This window comes from Citrus sinensis, chromosome 2, assembly GCF_022201045.2.
Source record: "Citrus sinensis cultivar Valencia sweet orange chromosome 2, DVS_A1.0, whole genome shotgun sequence".
Classification (NCBI taxonomy): Eukaryota; Viridiplantae; Streptophyta; class Magnoliopsida; order Sapindales; family Rutaceae; genus Citrus; species Citrus sinensis.
In genome coordinates this window covers 7,570,494-7,589,017 of record NC_068557.1, presented here as the reverse complement: position 1 = coordinate 7,589,017, position 18,524 = coordinate 7,570,494, and the positions used below count along the sequence as shown (strand labels likewise).

At 32.4% G+C, this 18,524-nt stretch overlaps 1 protein-coding gene across 2 annotated transcripts; it reads left to right on the top strand.

The window, feature by feature from the left end:
- Positions 1 to 3,922: 3,922 nt before the first annotated feature.
- LOC102628788 (myb family transcription factor PHL11) lies at positions 3,923 to 7,433 on the top strand. Of its 2 annotated transcripts, XM_025094708.2 has the most exons (8): positions 3,926 to 4,208; positions 4,280 to 4,362; positions 5,688 to 6,048; positions 6,161 to 6,237; positions 6,339 to 6,375; positions 6,467 to 6,617; positions 6,715 to 6,913; positions 7,004 to 7,433. In XM_025094708.2, exons 3-8 carry the CDS (start codon positions 5,730 to 5,732, stop codon positions 7,253 to 7,255), a joined length of 1,035 nt encoding a protein of 344 aa, XP_024950476.2. In that variant the 5' UTR covers positions 3,926 to 4,208; positions 4,280 to 4,362; positions 5,688 to 5,729; the 3' UTR covers positions 7,256 to 7,433. The 2 variants fall into 2 exon arrangements, with proteins under 2 accessions (XP_024950477.2, XP_024950476.2); XM_025094709.2 differs by lacking the exon at positions 4,280 to 4,362 and having other exon boundaries at positions 3,923 to 4,208.
- Positions 7,434 to 18,524: the final 11,091 nt, after the last annotated feature.

Sequence of the window (18,524 nt, the reverse complement as noted above, 5' to 3'; positions counted from 1 at the left end):
TTTGAGTAGATACTTTTACTTTTTCTTGAATAATATATATATATATATTTGCTAGATCATTGAGTCATTCATTTCTCTTGAAATCTCTTCAATATTTACGTCTACACCCATCCTTCTTTAGGGATTGAGGTTCTTATTTATAGTGACAATTTTGTGTTTATGATCAAGGATATTTGGGATTTTTTTTTGCTTATATGAGCTTTTTCAATTCTTCAATGTTAGGATTAGTTGCAAGTGGACTCTCCATTCGTTAGAGAAGATCACCAAGATTTTGTGATCCGCTGCCGCACTTATTCCAATTGCAAGACCTCGGGTCAAATTGATATTGATATATCGATTCGATCCTGGCTGATGAAAGTAATTCTTTTTCGAAATTAAGTTGTGAAGCTAAACCATAGTTCAGTGGTTTCTGTTCCCTGTTGCATAATAATATATGGTTGATGCATATAGCAAACAACTTTTTTCCGCCCTTCAAAGCTTACGTCGAAAACCCTAGGTTTCTATAACTTGGTACGTGTCTCTAATTGATCATAAAGCGAATTGAGCAGACGGTGGTTTAATTTCATCTGTAACAACAAGACAATGCCTTTGCAGTTGAGTTACACAAGTTTCATACTTGCATGATGGAGTCGTATATGATAATATGAACATGAATATATGATTCTAGAGAGTAGAGACGGATTGCCTCAATATATAGAAGCCTACCAAATGCCTTATCATTCAATATGGAGCTCATAGTAGGAAGATGCTTGCAAAATTACTTGGTGTCGTTGACAGAGTGAAAGGAAAAATGAGCAAATGCTCTTTAGATTTTTCCTAACAGCGGCATGATAAACTATAAAGCAAATACATGGGGATGAATGGAGTGTATTACTGTTGTTATTACTATTAATCTTATTGGCACTGATTCAATAGAAAAGAAAAGAAAAAGTAGTAAAATCTGGAGATGCATGTGACCTACGACGCTATATCTATCCCTCTGCCTCTGTAGTGAGATAGCACATGGTGCCTATGTTCGCGGCGTCTCTTTGGCCATCCCACCTAGATTCTTATTCTTTGTACATATGGCTATCCAATTTTCACAGAATATCAAGATTAATTATTGTTATTTTTTTTATTAATATGGTTATTCTTAGAATTCTCAATTATATATTACAAGAACAAAAGGGCAATCTTGAAAGAACTGATAGCTCTAGCTCAAACTAGCTAATTGTTTTGATTATGTTTATTTTCTGTTTGGTTATCTCTTCTATTTCGGTCGATAAAATATTACTGATTCTGATGCATGTGGAATAATTGAATTGACCATATATTCTTTGCATTAAGGTTTAGGATTTGAATATTACTTCAGAATTGTACCCAGGAATATTGAGCATCACATGTACCTCTTGTCTTTCCCCCCCCCCCCCCCCTCTCTCTCAGAGTCTCCATCTCACCAACCTCACCCACCTCTAAAATACTCATTCCTGATCTAACTTCATTAGGAAATACGCTTGCATTCACACAGCTTAAAGGCCAAATTAATGAACTAGGTGTCCTTAATGTGAGAAAAACGCACACAACGTCATCCGCATTTCCAGTATGGACACATTTACGCTCATTTTAAAAGTGACGAATCATAATAATAATAATAATAATAAATGATAACATATGACATACCATTTATTGGACAGTCTCATGTAAATTTTTCTAATTTTCTCCCTTAAAATATCTAATAATATGTCTAGAATTGTTCACATATCGAATCATATTTATTTCAATAATAATTAACTAAATACTCTTGCACATATCGTATATATTCTTCCATTTGAATTGCAGTGTGAATGCAAACATATGAGTTGTAAATATTCAGAGAAAGATTCCTCGTTGCTTAGAAAATTTAATATTGAAAAGACTTCAACTCCCATGCACAAAAAAGAAAAAAGAAAAAAAGAAGACAAGACATGATTGTTTTTATATTTGGTACGTTACGTAGGGCTTAGAGAATTCCTCAATTTCTTAAAACTTAGCTAGTAGACTACTGCATGCATGGCACGAGACACAATTTCCTTTTCTCCCACAAACTCATCTTCCCCATCAAAGACCCGTCTTATTAATTTAATCCTTCGAATATTTGTCTTCATTACTCACAAGAATCTCCATCTCTTTCTTATGTACAGTCTTGAGACACATAAAAAAATTGATGGCACCGATATCGAGTCAAATTTGAGGGTCTATTAGCAAAAACCCAAATCCTTGAAATGATTCCTATTTGAGATTTCTCTTCCCCAATAACAAAGAAGGCATTTTCTTCTGTGTCAAGACAAATTGCTCAAATTCTCTCAAAGAAGCCTTGGAAAGTAAAATCTTGGACGGTATGGGGAAAAATGATCTATGCATATGCATGGCTATAGTCTCTGATAGTTCCCAGAAGATCAAAAAGAGACAACCAGTGGCAATATATCTTAATGAAAAAGCTATTAAGATAAGCAAAAACTTGGAACTGGAAATCAGGGCTCAATTAAAGATTTACTTGAAGAACTCAAAAACCAGCAGTCACCATCGAACAAAACACGTTTTCATTTATTTATTTCATCTCAAGAATGAAAATGAAGTTTGAATCTTTTAATTAACGGTCAGAATTACAGTCAAACAGTTTAGTTAATGGTTATTACAAAATTTTGTCAGTCAATGGTGCCAGCGTTTTGGGATGTTAACATAGTCAGGACTCGGATCTGGCCATCTGGACCTAATGAAAACCTAGTAACTACTAAAGAATGACCAACTACAGAACCTAAGGGCTAGAGCTATTATAAACTTGGATCTTCCTTTGTTTTAATTAGATATTATGCAATATTAGTAATGGTCCATGGGCGACGCTACTCACATTAAGGAGGGCGACAATATCGTATTTGTTACTATTTACTTAGTTTACAACTATAATACTATTTACAGGATGTTAAAGAATTGCGCTACATTTTCAATTGCATACTAATGGTAAGTAAAACGTCTAATTAGATCATTTCTTTTTTTTTTTTTTAAATAACCTTGTTAGGGCAAGTGATTTATTGAATAAAAATAAATTTGGTACAACTTAGGAGATACAGTGAGCCCTACCCTCAAAATATGCGTCGGATTAAAAAGAAAAAAAAGCAGTAAACAGCCCAGTAGAATGCAAAATTGGCCAAGCTCTATCTGCAATATGAATAAAGAAAAATTACTACTTGACGTATATATGTTGTATGAAGAGCAGTTGCGAACAATCTTAGTTATCTATGGTATATCTGCTCTCTTTATTGGGAAAATTAGTACTTTTATCTGGATCTATTGCTATATACAAGAAAACATGTTGTGTAATATTTGTTTTTCCACTGAATACTGTTAATGAAAAAAAATTAAGAGCTAACCTTGTTTTTTTAACCTTCCGAATATCTAAATTGGATAGCTCCTCGGGTTCCCGGTGCCCTCATCAAGGATTTATACAACAATATATTATGATATAGACTCAACCCTTTGAAGTTTTCAAAATTGGGACAAAACTGTCAAAGCGATAAGAACATTTGTAACATAAACAAATATCATAGGAACAAACAATCAGAGCAATAAGACAGAAATTGGTTTGTTTAAATATATGGGTGATGGGACACAAAGTTGTTTATGCATGCATGGTAGGGTTCATTTGCTGGTCCTTCTCTCACACAGATGAGAGCTCACATATTCATATCATCAATCATTTTGTAACTAATTAATAAATAAAACCTTGATGGAATTAATTGATTACTATATAGTGACAAAAAAAAGTATTGAGTCCTCAGCAAAGGTCAACTAAAGATTGATAAGAGAGAGAGAGAGAGAGAGAGAGAGAGAGATTGAAAGAGATGGATAGCTGTCAAAATGGAATCATAACGAGAATGGCTCGAGATTTTACACGATTTTCAGTCCGAGAAGGTGGTCGTATTTTGTAATGTTGCTGTAAAAAAGTGTTAAATATATTAATTTTAGTGTGAAGAGATCAATTTGATGCCCGACCATTGTCTACAATAACCATTATTTTATTTATTATAGAAAGCACGTTAACAAAAATAAAGAAAATCATTAATCTGTTGACTAATGGCTATGAAGCTAAGTTTAATTTCATCACCAAAAAAAAAAAAAAAAACCCCCTTATAAAGAAATGAAGTTTTAGAATATTTTCAATACAGAAGGAAACAATAACAGCTCAAACCGGAGTAAGCTTTTTCTCTTTCTTTATCTCTATCTCCCTCTATGTTTTTGTGACACTCTCTGTCTATTCTCTCAGTGCGTCCACAATTTTGATAAGCAAGTTTTGTACTTTTCACTTGGAGATCCATGATATACAGAGCTCCTTAATTTCTTTGATGGGTAAGTTGCGATCGGCCACTCCTTAATTTTAAATTACTTCTGGCTAGGCTGTTGCTAGGTCTTTGAGCAAATCTTGTATGCTGGATCCAAGGAATGCCTTGGATCAAACATGAAAGTTTTTGCAGGATTTGTTTCAACAATCAATAATTCCATATGCTATTGAATCCGCTATATGACTTATAAGCATCATCATAGCCAGTAAACTGCCCTAAGATATAGCCATTTCCTCTGACATGTGCGCTCTCTTAGTTTCTTGGAAGAGAATTTCATTACCATATATATTTTGTTAAGCAAATATTTATAACATTTAGCATTGCAAGTACTTGAATACACTTTTGATTTTCCTTTTTTATTTTTTTAATTTCCCCATAATTTTGCTTATGAGCTTCTTTAATGACTTGTATGATTTTCTTGTCTTTCTCTATTTGAGACTTCAATGGTCTTTCGTTTTGTTTGTCTAATTTAAAGAGAAGAAATCAATTGATCTATTTTTGGTGTATATTGTTTTTAACTAAATTTCCAAATCTGCATTATATTATGTTCTTAATTTGTATCAGCATCTAAAGTAATCCGTACTATTGTACCTTGTCGATGCTTCATTCTATTCATATCTAGTATATATTAATTCAGCACATATTGATTTGTCATTCTTTTCCTTGCAAAATCACATTTGCCACAAGTTTTTAGTAATGATCGCAATCTCATTTCTCTTAATAGAATAATTTGCAAAAATATGTAACAAAGCATGGTTGCTTGTTATCATAAATTGATTTTGTCCATACAAAAGAGCATGATATATTTGTGCCCTTCAAATATATGGATTGAATTATTATTGCTCTTTTTGGTGTTTATTTATAGTTAATGGATGTTTAAACATTTAATTACTGAATTTAACATCGAAATTGACAGACAATTTGGATTGTTCTTTTTTCAACATATCAATTTTAGCTTTTAATTTATCCCTCTCCACATGTATTTTATCATTTTCTAATTTATATTATAGGTAGAAGTTTATGCCTAACCCCCCATCTCATTAGTGGTTTTTTAAAAAAAATTAGCTTTTAATTTGGTGGATTCATTGAACATGAACTCTCCAATCTACTGGTTTTAAGTTCTAATGAAGAAAACCAAGATAATTAATATCATTTTGATGGCTGACAATTAGGGTTATCATTTAGAAATAAATGTGTTTGTTGTTTTTAGTGTACAAATTGCACACACAAATCATTAGGTCTTCGCATCCATATTCTCATTTCATTGCTTTTTTAAAATTAAATCCTTATTTGAACTCCTCACTTTCCGTTCTACTTTATATATTGTGACAGTAATGGCACTGTGAAGAAGGAGAGAAGATAATCATCATATCGATGGAAAATGTGACTGACACGGTTGAGATATCCTCTGATGACAATAAGAGCAATGAAAGTGGAACTCAAGCATTTCAAAAGTGTTCATCATTTGACTTGAACGAAGAAGCAGCTATGGACGATGCTGAGAATGATAACATCACAAATGTACCATACAGTGGTGGCACAAGTATTATAAGTACGAACACAACCACGGAAGGGAAAGAAATAATAACAATGGCTAGGCAATACGTTCGATCAAAAATGCCTAGGCTCCGCTGGACACAAGATCTCCATCTAGCTTTTGTGCATGCTGTTGAGAGGCTTGGAGGCCAAGAAAGTGAGTTTACTTTTACCTATATATGTATATCTGCTTTTGTTGTAGAGCTTATGATATGATCATATGAATTAACATTGATCATTGTTTTCTCTTTCCATGTATGCGCGTACAGGAGCAACTCCAAAATCAGTTCTCCAGCTGATGAATGTAAAAGGACTAAGCATTGCTCATGTAAAGAGTCACTTGCAGGTAATAAGTTGAACGGACCTTAAAAGTTATCATACCTTACTAATAGATTTTCTTTCTTTTTAAATTCTTTATCTAATTATTCAAGAAATTTCTTTATTCAGATGTATCGAAGTAAGAAGCTTGACGCGTCCGGCCAAGGTAAATTAATTAATCTTTATACTACTACAAAAAACGTTAGACGATGAGGGATTTAAAAGTCACACAGCTTTGAATCTCGTTGGGTATGCAGTGTTATCTAATAGGATAATGCAAGAAGGACACGACATTCTAGAAATGTATCGAAAATTCAATCAGCATGGGCGTTTTAGAATGGATAACAGAAACTACATGTCGTCTCCACTTCTCGAACAACCATGTGATTTCAAACCTTACTCTTCAAGGTGGTAAAAACTTGAGACTTTTTTTTTTTCCTTTTTTGTTTCTTTGGTTCATATTTTTCTACCTATATGGAGTTAACTCTTGACTCATTCTCTCCAGATACCATCCATGGGCTCAAGTTGGTCATTGCACTAGATATAATCCAATAATCTTTCAGAATGAGAAGAAGTGTTTTCCATATGAAACGATTGGAAATCAAGGAAAATGTAGAAACAATTCTCTGAGCATATCTTGGGATGGTTCTTGCATCAGTGATCAAGTTCAATATTCCAAGTTTCAGACTGCCTCTATGCTTGAGGTAAAATTTTAATTAATTACTTATATTGCTGATTTTTTTTTTTGCCTATTTAAAATATTTAAGATTGATAATTTGTACAAACCAATCCAGGCTCAAGTTTTACACGGTACTGAAGCGGGGCAGCATGCACAAGAGATGAACAGTTGCAAGAAATTAAAAAGGTTTAAAGAGAATGATTGGTCAGCTGATTTGCAACTGAGTTTGTGCCACAACAAATATGACAATTGTGTTGGAATGAATAATAATAATCAGCAGCAAAGCACAAAAGAAATCGACACGATACTTTCCCTTTCTTCTTGGTCGAGTCAATTGTGTAAAACACAAAGATTTCACCAAAACTGAAGACTCGGGATTTTCAATTAATGGATTGTAATTAGCCTAGATTTTGAGATGAGTACTTAGGATCTGACCATGTTAGTTAGAGCAGAGGAGTGAGATCTTTTAAGTACTTGTTTCAAAGGCAGCATGGATGTGTTGAAGTTTGAAGATTTTGATAAGTTGATAATTTTTGGTTGTTTTTCTTGCCGTTTAAAATTTGATTAATCTTTTGTCTGGATATTTTGCTAATTTATTTTGGGGCAATAACATTATAAGTGTCATTTAGTAGAATTGACAAAATTTTTTGTACTGAAAATAAAACAATGAAAGGTTCTAACTCCACTCATATATATATAAATGGAGAGCAAATTGAATTAGTGTTTAACCTATAAAGAATAATAAGAATACTGTGAAAATAATTGTTACCACTCAGAGTTACTTTTCCTTCTTACGTACCTATTAGGTATTGTGAGAGAATTTTAATAAAATGACATTAATGATCAAACAATTTATACAAATACATCTCTTGATTAAAAGAAAAGAAAAGAAAAATAAACCGTACACAACAAAGCCAAAATTTTTATTTCTTATTCAACTAAATATTATTGCCTCAACCTACACCTCTGCCACAGCCTCCACCTCCTACATCATGATGATGACCTCCTACTCTGCCTCCTCCGTCTCGATAATCAACATTTGCACCGCTGTACCAAGCTGCATTATTATTATTTCCACCACGTCGCTTTTTCTTGGTGCTGCCACAAGCCAATATGACCATTGTTATTATTGAAATCGACCCAACCACCACGCAAAACAACGATAATCCCCCAATTCATCTGCTGCTTCCTGCATTATTGTTAAAGCAGCTCATTACTCAGAACTTACAGAGGTTAAGAGAAGCAAGCTTAAGTAGTTCAGCAATGCCAAGTCAGCAAAGGTTGTTGAAGAAGAATGATAGCTCAGAATAGTTTGTTAAAGTTACTGTTTACACACACATACATTTGCAACTAGGGGTGGGCGCGGTTCGGTTCGGTTCGGTTTTTTACTAAAATTTTCATAATCGTTCGATTACGATTATTTTAAAATCATAATCGCGATTAATCAAATTACCGAAATAATCAAATACTCGATTAATTGAAATAATTCGATTCGGTTCAGTTCGATTATTTTGATTATGGGCCTATTGGGCCTATTTTGGGCTTTTTTAAATTTAAAACCTTAAATTAATAAATCTACAACAAACATAAAAAATTAACAAACAAAAAATAAAAATATGTCTCAAACAATGTTCAATAACACATAACATGTTCAAATAACAAGTTCAAATCAAAATAAATCATAATCCCAATTACTCCTCTGCTTGTTCTTGTTGAAATATTATATAGAAATGAGCTTTCAATAATTGTTTGAATAAAAAATTTTGGAAGTGGGACAGTCCTGGAAGAGTTGAAAACGTTGATCAAGATAGACTACTTGTAGTTTGCTTATATTAATGATCACGAGTTTAATTTAGAGATTTAAGCCCAAGTCCCTCGATTTACGTTATTAATCATTTTTTTTATTAACGCTAATTGATTAGAGGAATGTGATAACGAAAAGATGAAAATACCTGCTCAAATGCTTTGCCGAGTGCATACTTACAAATCCACTAGTTTAGCTTTTAATCACATATATAAACCACCATCGTCACAAAATTATCATATATTACACAATAATCAAAGCAAATTATTGAAAAGCTATGAAGCTAACCAACTCGGCTCATCTAAATCTACTCCAACAGCAAACACTCACAAGTCCAACAACGTTAAACTCTATTTCAAGTTTTACTGTTTTTACTCTCGGCATGAACACATCATCATGTGAAACCATTAAAATCCAAGTAATAGCAAACTCACAAGTTGTAGGTTTGTGGAGATCACTCGGCGACGAGCAGCAGCGGCGACCAGCAGCAGCAGCGACGAGCACGAGCAGCGGCAGCAGCAGCGACGAGCACGAGCAGCGGCAGCAGCAGCGACGAGCACGAGCAGCGGCAGCAGCAGCGACGAGCACGAGCAGCGGCAGCAGCAGCGACGAGCACGAGCAGCGGCAGCAGCAGCGATGAGTTCAGGGGCTGAAGGTCACGAGTTCAGTGACTGAAGTGAAGATCAATTTATTCACTTCAGGTTTAGGGATTATATTATTCGGTTTATTTGATACTCGGTTCGGTTTTTCGGTTTTTTTTAAAAAACCGAAAACCGAATCGACTGGTTTTACTATTTTCTCTATATTACTAATTCGGTTTTTTGGGTGTAAAAAAACCGCAAAAAAACCGAACCGAACCGATCGGTTTGGTTCGGTTTTTGATTAATCAACTATTTTGCCCACCCCTATTTGTAACAAAATATAGCAAGCTCATTATTTAATAAATTTAAATTAGTTACAAGTTGTTATTCACGTGTAAGCATATATAAATATGTACATGTAAGTAGTTGAAGAATGAATGAAACTTATAGAATTCACAATTAAATTTTCTTTGAAATTTTCTTTGAAGCCAAACAACATTTCTTAGTTTCTTTCATGGTATCAAAGCCAATAATGGCTAGCTTGAGTACTACATCTTCAAATCATAAAATCACCCATTCAAATCAATTTTCACAAACATCATTCACTTTTGCTGTTACTGTGAAGTTCGATCAATCCAATTTTCTACTTTTGTGTAAATAAGTTTTAACTTCAATAAGAGGAAATCTTCTTAAAGAATTTATCTTAGAACCTCTTATCATTCCAGAACAATATCTCTCTGACTTAACAGATAATAGATCTGTTGAAAAGATTGAAAATCCAGTGTAAATCAACTGGCGAGCACAAGATCGAACACTTCTTAGTTGGTTGTTATCCACTATCAGTGAAGGTATTTTAAGTTTTGCTCTTTGCTATGATACCTTATTTGATGTTTGAAGATCCACTAAAAGGTAATTTGGAGTTCAATATGAGGCTAAATGATGCATTTTCAATATGACATGAACATTTTGAGGAAAGCGTCAATGTATGTTAAAAACTACCATGCAAAGATGAAAATACTTGCTAATAAACTTGCTTGTGCTGATGATAACATAACTGAAAAAGATCTACCAATGAGAATTTTGAATGGCTTAGGCTCTAGCTATCTGGATCTAGTCTTAATTATCGCTGCAAATAAAATGAGCCACATATGATGATGCTTATGCTTTGTTATTAACACATGAGGCCAAACTTGAGCAAGATCAAGGTGCTAAAACTATGTTCAATGCCAATTACAGTACAATGAATGGTAATTACTCTAATATGAGAGGTAACTTTAGAAGAGGCTCATATGGTAATGGACATTATGATCACTTTAGGAATAGAAGATTTAATGTTGGTAGAGGCATGTACTTCATCTCAATCCTAGAAGCTCTCCAGTTGGTAGTGGCAACTTTGGAGGTTATAATAGAGGATATGTTATGCAATTTCACAAGCCACCACCTGTGAGAATCAATTTTCTTTCTTAAGCTAATACGCAATCTAATAATCAAATGAATCAACTCCTATTTGTTAGATATGTCACAAGTAAGGACATACAATTGATGCTTGTTGGCTCAAATATGATGATAGTCATTTGCTTTTTGCTAAACACTTTGGCAAGGACAAAATGATGGGACCTAAGGCTGCTTATATGGCTAACTTTGAACTATTCACTAGTAATGCACCATCTATTGAAGAACCTTATGTTGTTCCTCACTTAAACTATAATTCTATGCATTACTTACCTTATTCATTAGAAAAATTTATTGCACTTAAAGCTTATGTTGCCAATTATGAATGACCTGCTAATGAATGTTGATATTTTGACAATGGTGCCATATATTATTTGACCAACAATATAACCAATATGCATGTCAGAGAGGAATTCATAGGCTTAGGTCAACTTGTCATTGGCAATGGACAAGATTTGCCTATAATTCATATTGGTGATGCCTACTTTGGTTATAAAGGATCCAATTAATATTGTATATAATCACACACATACATTTCTTAAAGTTATGTTGTTAGTTCATTCCATTACCAAGAATTTATTGAGTATCTCCAAACTAACAAGTGATAATAACCTTTATGTTAAATTTGTTGGTAATGTTTGTTATGTGAATGACTCTCTAAAGGACAAATGCTTTTGCAAGACCTACTGAGAAAGAATTGTACAAGCTGCTTCTAAAGTCATCTCAATCTCTCTATTCTTCATTTTTATGCCAATCTCCTTCTATTACACCATTATCAATGTTGTTTGCATGTTATTTCAATTCACATATCTCAAATGATGCTCAAAATATATAATGTTTCCTTTTATTCCTTCTTATAATGCATCAAACAATAAAATTGTTCTTTTACACAAACATTTTGATCATCCTAATAATCAAATACTAATGCATTTGCTCAAGACTGTTTGTTCTATTAATCTCTTAAGTAATTCAATATAACAATCACTTGAACATATATGTGAGGCATGTTAGATGGGTAAAATTCACAGGCTTCACTTCCCCATCACATAATCCAAAACCACTAAAACCCTTGAACTTGTTCATACAGACTTGTAGGGTCCCTAAACTATTTCTTCTGGAGATGGTTATACCTATTACATAAGCTTTGTTGATGACTTCAGTAGATACACATGGTTTTATCCTCTAAAATTAAAATTAGAAGCATTAGATGTCTTTAAATTGTTTAAATTACAGGTTGAAAATTAATTCAATAATACCTTTAAGAACTTGCAAATTGATTGGAAGGAGAATATAGACCATTTATTTACTTTTTAAACCAATGTGGGATTATCTATATTCCTGCCCTTACATACATCACCAAAATGGATTAGTTGAAGAGAAGCATAGAAACATTGTAGAATTGAGTCTCACCTTGTTAGCTCAAGCCAAGCTACCATTTAAATTTTAATGGGATGCCTTCTGTATAGTTGTTTATCATGTTAATAGGTTACCTTCTACAGTTCTGAAACTCCTCACCCTATATTCAATCATAAACCTAATTACAATATGCTCAAGTGCTTTGGCTATACATGTTATCCTTGCTTGAGAGATTATAACAAGTATAAATTTAATTATCACTTAAGTAAATGCATTTTCATTGGCTATAGTTCTTTTCATAAAGGATACAAATTTCTGCACTCTTTAAGTCAACTCCACATAGCTAGACATGTTATTTTTATGAGTCTTCTTTCCTTTACTCCACAGATTTCACATTTCATTCCAATAAGTCACTTTTTTGTTCAAATAAATCATTTACCCCTCAATAAGTATATCATTTTTCTACTTTACATATTATCCCATTCTCAATTGAAAACAGCTCACACAATCCTAAATATATAAGCTCCATCAGCAACAATTCTCAATATTTAGATAATTCTCCTCAGAATGACAGTTCACACTCCTTACGACAACTACATAAACCAAATATTAAGCCATTTACTCAACCTTAGTACCTATCACCTCAACTTATTCCTTATATACATGTATCAACAAATACACCACCATTACCTCAACTTATTCCTTATATACATGTATCAACAAATACACCATCATTACCTCAACATATTCCTTATATACATGTATCAACAAATACACCACCATATACATGTATCAACAAATACACCACCATCACCTTTTACTCAACCAAATATTCATCTTATGGCTGTTAGAAGCAAAGTTAGTATCTTCAAACCTAAGCTATATACTTCAACACTTATTCATAAAGAACCTGATTATGTCTATAAAGCCCTACAAGATCCAAAATGGTTTACAACTATGAAGAAGAAATATATAACCTCGATAAAGAATGATACACAGTCTTTAGTGTTAAGAACAACTTATCACATAGTAGTTTGTAACAAATGGGTGTATAGAGTGAAATACAATACTGATGGAAGTCTAGCTAAATACAAAATTAAGTTAGTAGCTAAAGGGTTTCAACAAGTTGTAGGGGTGAATTATTTTGGAATATGTAGCACTGTGATAAAGCCAGCTACTATCAGAGTAGTATAAAATTTAGTTGTAATGAATCAATAGAAGATAAGGCAAATTGATGTGAATAATGTCTTTCTCAATAGAGATTTGATGGATGAACCAGAGAGTTTTATTGATGTTGAGAAATCAGATTATATGTGCAAGCTTTATAAATCTCTTTATGGTCTTAAACAAACTCCAAGAACTTAATATAAGAAGTTGAAAAGATATCTCTTACAATGGGGATTCACAAACTCCAGCTCAGATTCATTTTTGTTCATAAAAAGAACCAAATTATCTCTGATATAATTCTCATATATGTTGATGATATCCTAATTACAGGACAAATAGTACTGAATTAGAGAACTTTATTCTTGAATTCAGTACAATATTTACTTTAAAGAATCTTCGAACACTCTCTTATTTTCTAAAAATTGAAGTCTTATATGATGTAATTGTATCTACCTATCTCAGAATAAATATATAAGGTATTTATTGTCCAAGGCTGAAATGATTAATTGCAAAGGCATTGACACACCTATGAGTACATGATTGAAATTGCAAAAATAAGCTAACCTTGGTCACTATATTAAATATCCAACAGATTACATAAGCATTGTTAGAGGAATGCAATATATAATATTAATAAAACCTGAGATTGCCTTTAGTGTACACAAATTAAGTCAATATATTTTGGCACCAACATTATGACATGCAAAAAGGTCCTAAGGTACTTGAAGGCTACTGAGGAAAACTGGACTCAAGTTTGTTAGAGATGGAGATATGAAACTTACAGGCTTCACATATGCAGATTAAGCTTGTGATCTAAATGACAGAAAGTTTGTTAGTGCTAATTGTATTTACGTAGGTAATAATCTAATATCTTAGTAATCCAAAATGCAATCAGTCATTACAAAGTCAAGTGGATAAAGTGATTATCGGTCTTTAGCCTCAGCAAGTGCTGAAATAAGCTAGCTGAAATCATTATTTTCTGAAGGGAACGTTTTGCACAAAATTGTATGAAAATATCAATACCACTGAGTTAGCTTAAAATCTAGTTTAGCACTCAAAGACAAAGCATACTGAGATTAACATGCATTTTATCAGAAACAAGGTGCTTGCAGGTGAGTTGAGAATTCACTATATACTAAATGAGGAGCAGATTGTTGACATTATGACCAAACTCTATCATTTATTCGTTTCAATTATCTAAGAGCCAAACTTAATGTCCTCCTATGTCCCTTGAGTTTGAGGGAGGCTGTTAAAGTAGCTCATTACTTAGAAGTTACAAAAGTTAAGAGAAGCAAGCTTAAGTAGCTCAACGATGCCAAGTCAGCAAAGGTTGTTAAAGAAAAATGATAGCTCAACATAGTTTGTTAAAGTTACTATTTGCACACACAAACATATGTAACAAAATATAGCTAGCTCGTTAGTTAATAAATTTAGATTAGTTACAAGTTGTTATTCACATGTAAGCATATATAAGTATGTACATGTAACTAGTTGAAGAATGAATGAAACTTCTAGAATTCACAATTACATTTGAAATTTTCTTTTAAGCCAAACAACATTTCTTAGTTTCTTTCAACTATCAACAGCACTAATAAACACTTTATGCACTCTCGCCATTTCCTCAATCTCTTATTCCCCCGTTCACCATTATAAATTATATGATAATGTTTTGCACCGTTGACAAAAATTATATGTGAAATGCACATGTGGCGTGCATTAATATGACCACACAAAAATGATGAGGATCATCTTTATATCCAATAATGGAATATAAATGTTCAAAATTCAAATTATGACATTGACTATTTTGCTTTTATGCCATTTACTTTTTCATTGGGCCCATTCAGTGTAGTGCCTAGCATAGCTAGAAAACTTAATTATTATATTTTCACAAATATGGTCAATGGCTCAACATAATGAGCCTACAATTTAAGAAAAATAGTTTATTAGTTTTATTTTTTTTAATGTCAAAAGAAAAGAGTAAAGTTTGAGTTTTTGATGTACTTGAACAAATAGTTGGAAGAATTAAGTCCTTTGAATTGAATTAAAAGTTCTTGAACTAAGTCTCATTTAATATAAATTTTTAGGTCCATTACAGTGATGAATAATTAGTATACAATTTTGATATTGTATTTTTATATTTTAATAAACTACACACACACACACACAACATTAGTTTATATAAGTCCCAGAGGCCCTATAATTATTTAATTGAGTAATGATGATACTGGCCACTCACACTTATAATATTTTACAAACTGATGTGACATGTTATCATTAAATGAAATAAAAATATGGTTGGACTTACACAATTTATTTGTACTTTTTATATTTTTATCATTTAATAATATCTTTTCATAACCGTCTATGCAAGTGTTTAAGAGCCTCAATTAATAAGGTGCAACTCTTTAAGAGTACTAAAGACATTCTTCCCAGTATCAGAACTAGCTGTAATGCTCCCTAAAGATATTATTTCTTATATCTAAACATGATTGTATATTCTTTATGACGCTAAGCTAATCAAATCCATCAAATAGTGGAATTGGTACCTCAAATTTATCAAGAATGACTTTTACAGCACTAAAATGTTAAACATGCCAAAAATTAGCTTCATGATCTCCTCAACAAATTTGAATTTTTCAATTTTACCACCAGTGGAGTGCCCACATTTCATCTTAAAAATCTATTTATATACAATGGGGAGACTAGGAGATTAGATGACATTTGGTTTGAAGAAAAGAAAAGAAATGAGAGGAGGGAAATGCAACAAAAGGGAGAAGAAAGGAAAGGAAGGGAATAGGGAAATTAAATTTCATTGTTTGATTTAACATAAAATTACCATTTTCATTTTTGAACAAATTTACCCTTTACTTTAAATATTAAACTATTAATATTAGTACGTAAATATAATTTAATGTCAGTACTAAACTTTTGTCAACTTATAAACATTTTTTCAATGTTAGAATGTCCTAAAAAGATTCAGGATTTATTATACTTATTAATAGCAATGATCAAGGGTGGGTATTGTAGAACATAACCTTATAAAATTTAAATGCTTCTAAATTTTGATAATCAAAAAAATCAAAATAACTATATGCAGAAAATGAGTATATCAAAACAATAATAAGTCTAAAATGAGTTATAAGTTCCATAAACAACAGAAAGTTTAAAATGAGTGCATTAAAGCAATAGTAAATCTAAAATGAGTGCATCAAAACAACAACAGACCTAATATAAATTATCAAAATAATAATAAGCCTAAAATTATTTAAATTCACCGCTAAGGAAAAGTTTAACCCACGCTTTTTGCTCCTCATCATAACGACTATAAGAAAAACATTGAGTGCGGCATTATCACGAACAATTAACGTGGTGGCTCTAAGGCGTTCTACCATTGTAAGAATACCAATCTTCTTCAACTCATCACTCAATCCTACTTATTTGTCATTGATTTCTTCCCTAGAGCTCAACTTAAGTGACTTGAAGTTTCTTTCATTTCCGTGACAAAAAGAGTTGTTAACTCTTTAAATGACTCTCCATTCTCTTCTAAATCTTCAGTTCTCCTCCGTTTTCTTGATGAGCTATTTGAAGTTGTTGGGCGCTTTTTTGGAGCATGTGAAATAGACATACTATCATCCATATCATCTTGCAAACCCTCAAAATTCAAATTCTCTCCTCCTTCAGCTTCTTTGCTTACTCTTGCCTTTTCAATTTTCTTGATAACATCTGCAACGGCCTCTATGTTTTTTTAGTTGCATGATCTTTACCATAAATCAAACATAAATCTTTCATAAAACGGGAATGCTTTATACTTGAAATTTACTGTCTTTTTATGACTTGCAATTATTTAAATACATCAAACTTGTTATGACAATCTACAACAAATAATAATTAAGTTAAAAATCAGAATCATTCATTTTTACCAATATCCAATCTAAGGTGCATTTCCATACAGTCCTCTTTTACTTCATAGTCGACATATTTGTGCACAAGGATAAGCAATTCAAATTCTTTCTTCCTTTTTAACTCATGCACACAATAGATAGTCATTTTTCAATGACAACATTTGATAACAAATATGTAGATTCACATGCAATTTTTTTTTTTTCATTTTACATCCAATGATTACAACAATGGAACATGCAAAAGATGAGTAACTGTAAATTAAAATCTCATTTTTTTAGCTCTAATAAAAAAACATATCACCACAGCATCAAGATCAACATACTCTCAGAGTCATTATGTTACTCTTATTATCTCCGTTTTCAACATCAACCATAGTTGTAAAACAACCCACATTAATTAAATAAGACACTCAATTCAAAGAAGAAAAGTAAAAACTCTTATATTGGTAAAACAAATTAGGTGTGTCGGACAAAAAGACACGGATCCGATGGTGGTTTCGTTTGAAGGGGTATTGTTGAATTGTGTCTTACATTGGCTAGTAAAAGAGAGTTACTTAAGTTTATATTTAGGATAGATTACTCCACCTAATAGGCTAGTTTATTGGGTAGCAGTATTCACTAATATATCATTCCATAATTATTTTTTTAGATTTCTTATTTGGCTGTTATCGTTATTGTCTTTGAATCTGGAGTTGCTGCTACACTTTCTCAATAGCTCTCCAAATTTCCAAGTCCTTATTGTGAAGGTGAGCCAATAAATAATAAGGTTTTTAATTGAATAGCTTTTTCTTCTGATATATTTGATCATTATCTGTTTATAGGAATATCCTGAATGCAAAGATTGCACTCATCACAAGAAATTTTACGTGTGTGATCGAAGAATGTATGATCCTGGAGATGTTGATTGTGTTGAACTAGAGAATCTGCCATGTAGCCTGTTGTTGCGTATTGAGGAGATCCAGATAAAAAACACGAGGGGAGAAAGTAATGAGTTGGAGGCTATCAGGTATGTGTGGAAAAATGATCAAATGTTGGAGAAGTTTTCTTTTGATATTTCTACTTCAAAACAAAATCTGCAGGAAGAAATTCTCATGTTTCCAAGGGATTTCAAGACTTGCAAAAGTGAATTCTTTGTTCTGCTTGGTGAAATCTTAGAGAATCACCTGATTTAAATGTTTCTGTATTTGGTCAGCCAATTGTAATACTCGTGTAGCTTTTTAAAGCTGCGAATCTATACACTTTCGAGTTGAAGAAAATTGAGAAATCTTGTTTTGTAGACAAACTCTGTATAAAATGATACTGATGATGTTTTGTTAGCTCTGTTTTCTGTTGTGAGAAGAATATAAAATGTAACTTTTTGCACTCTTGATT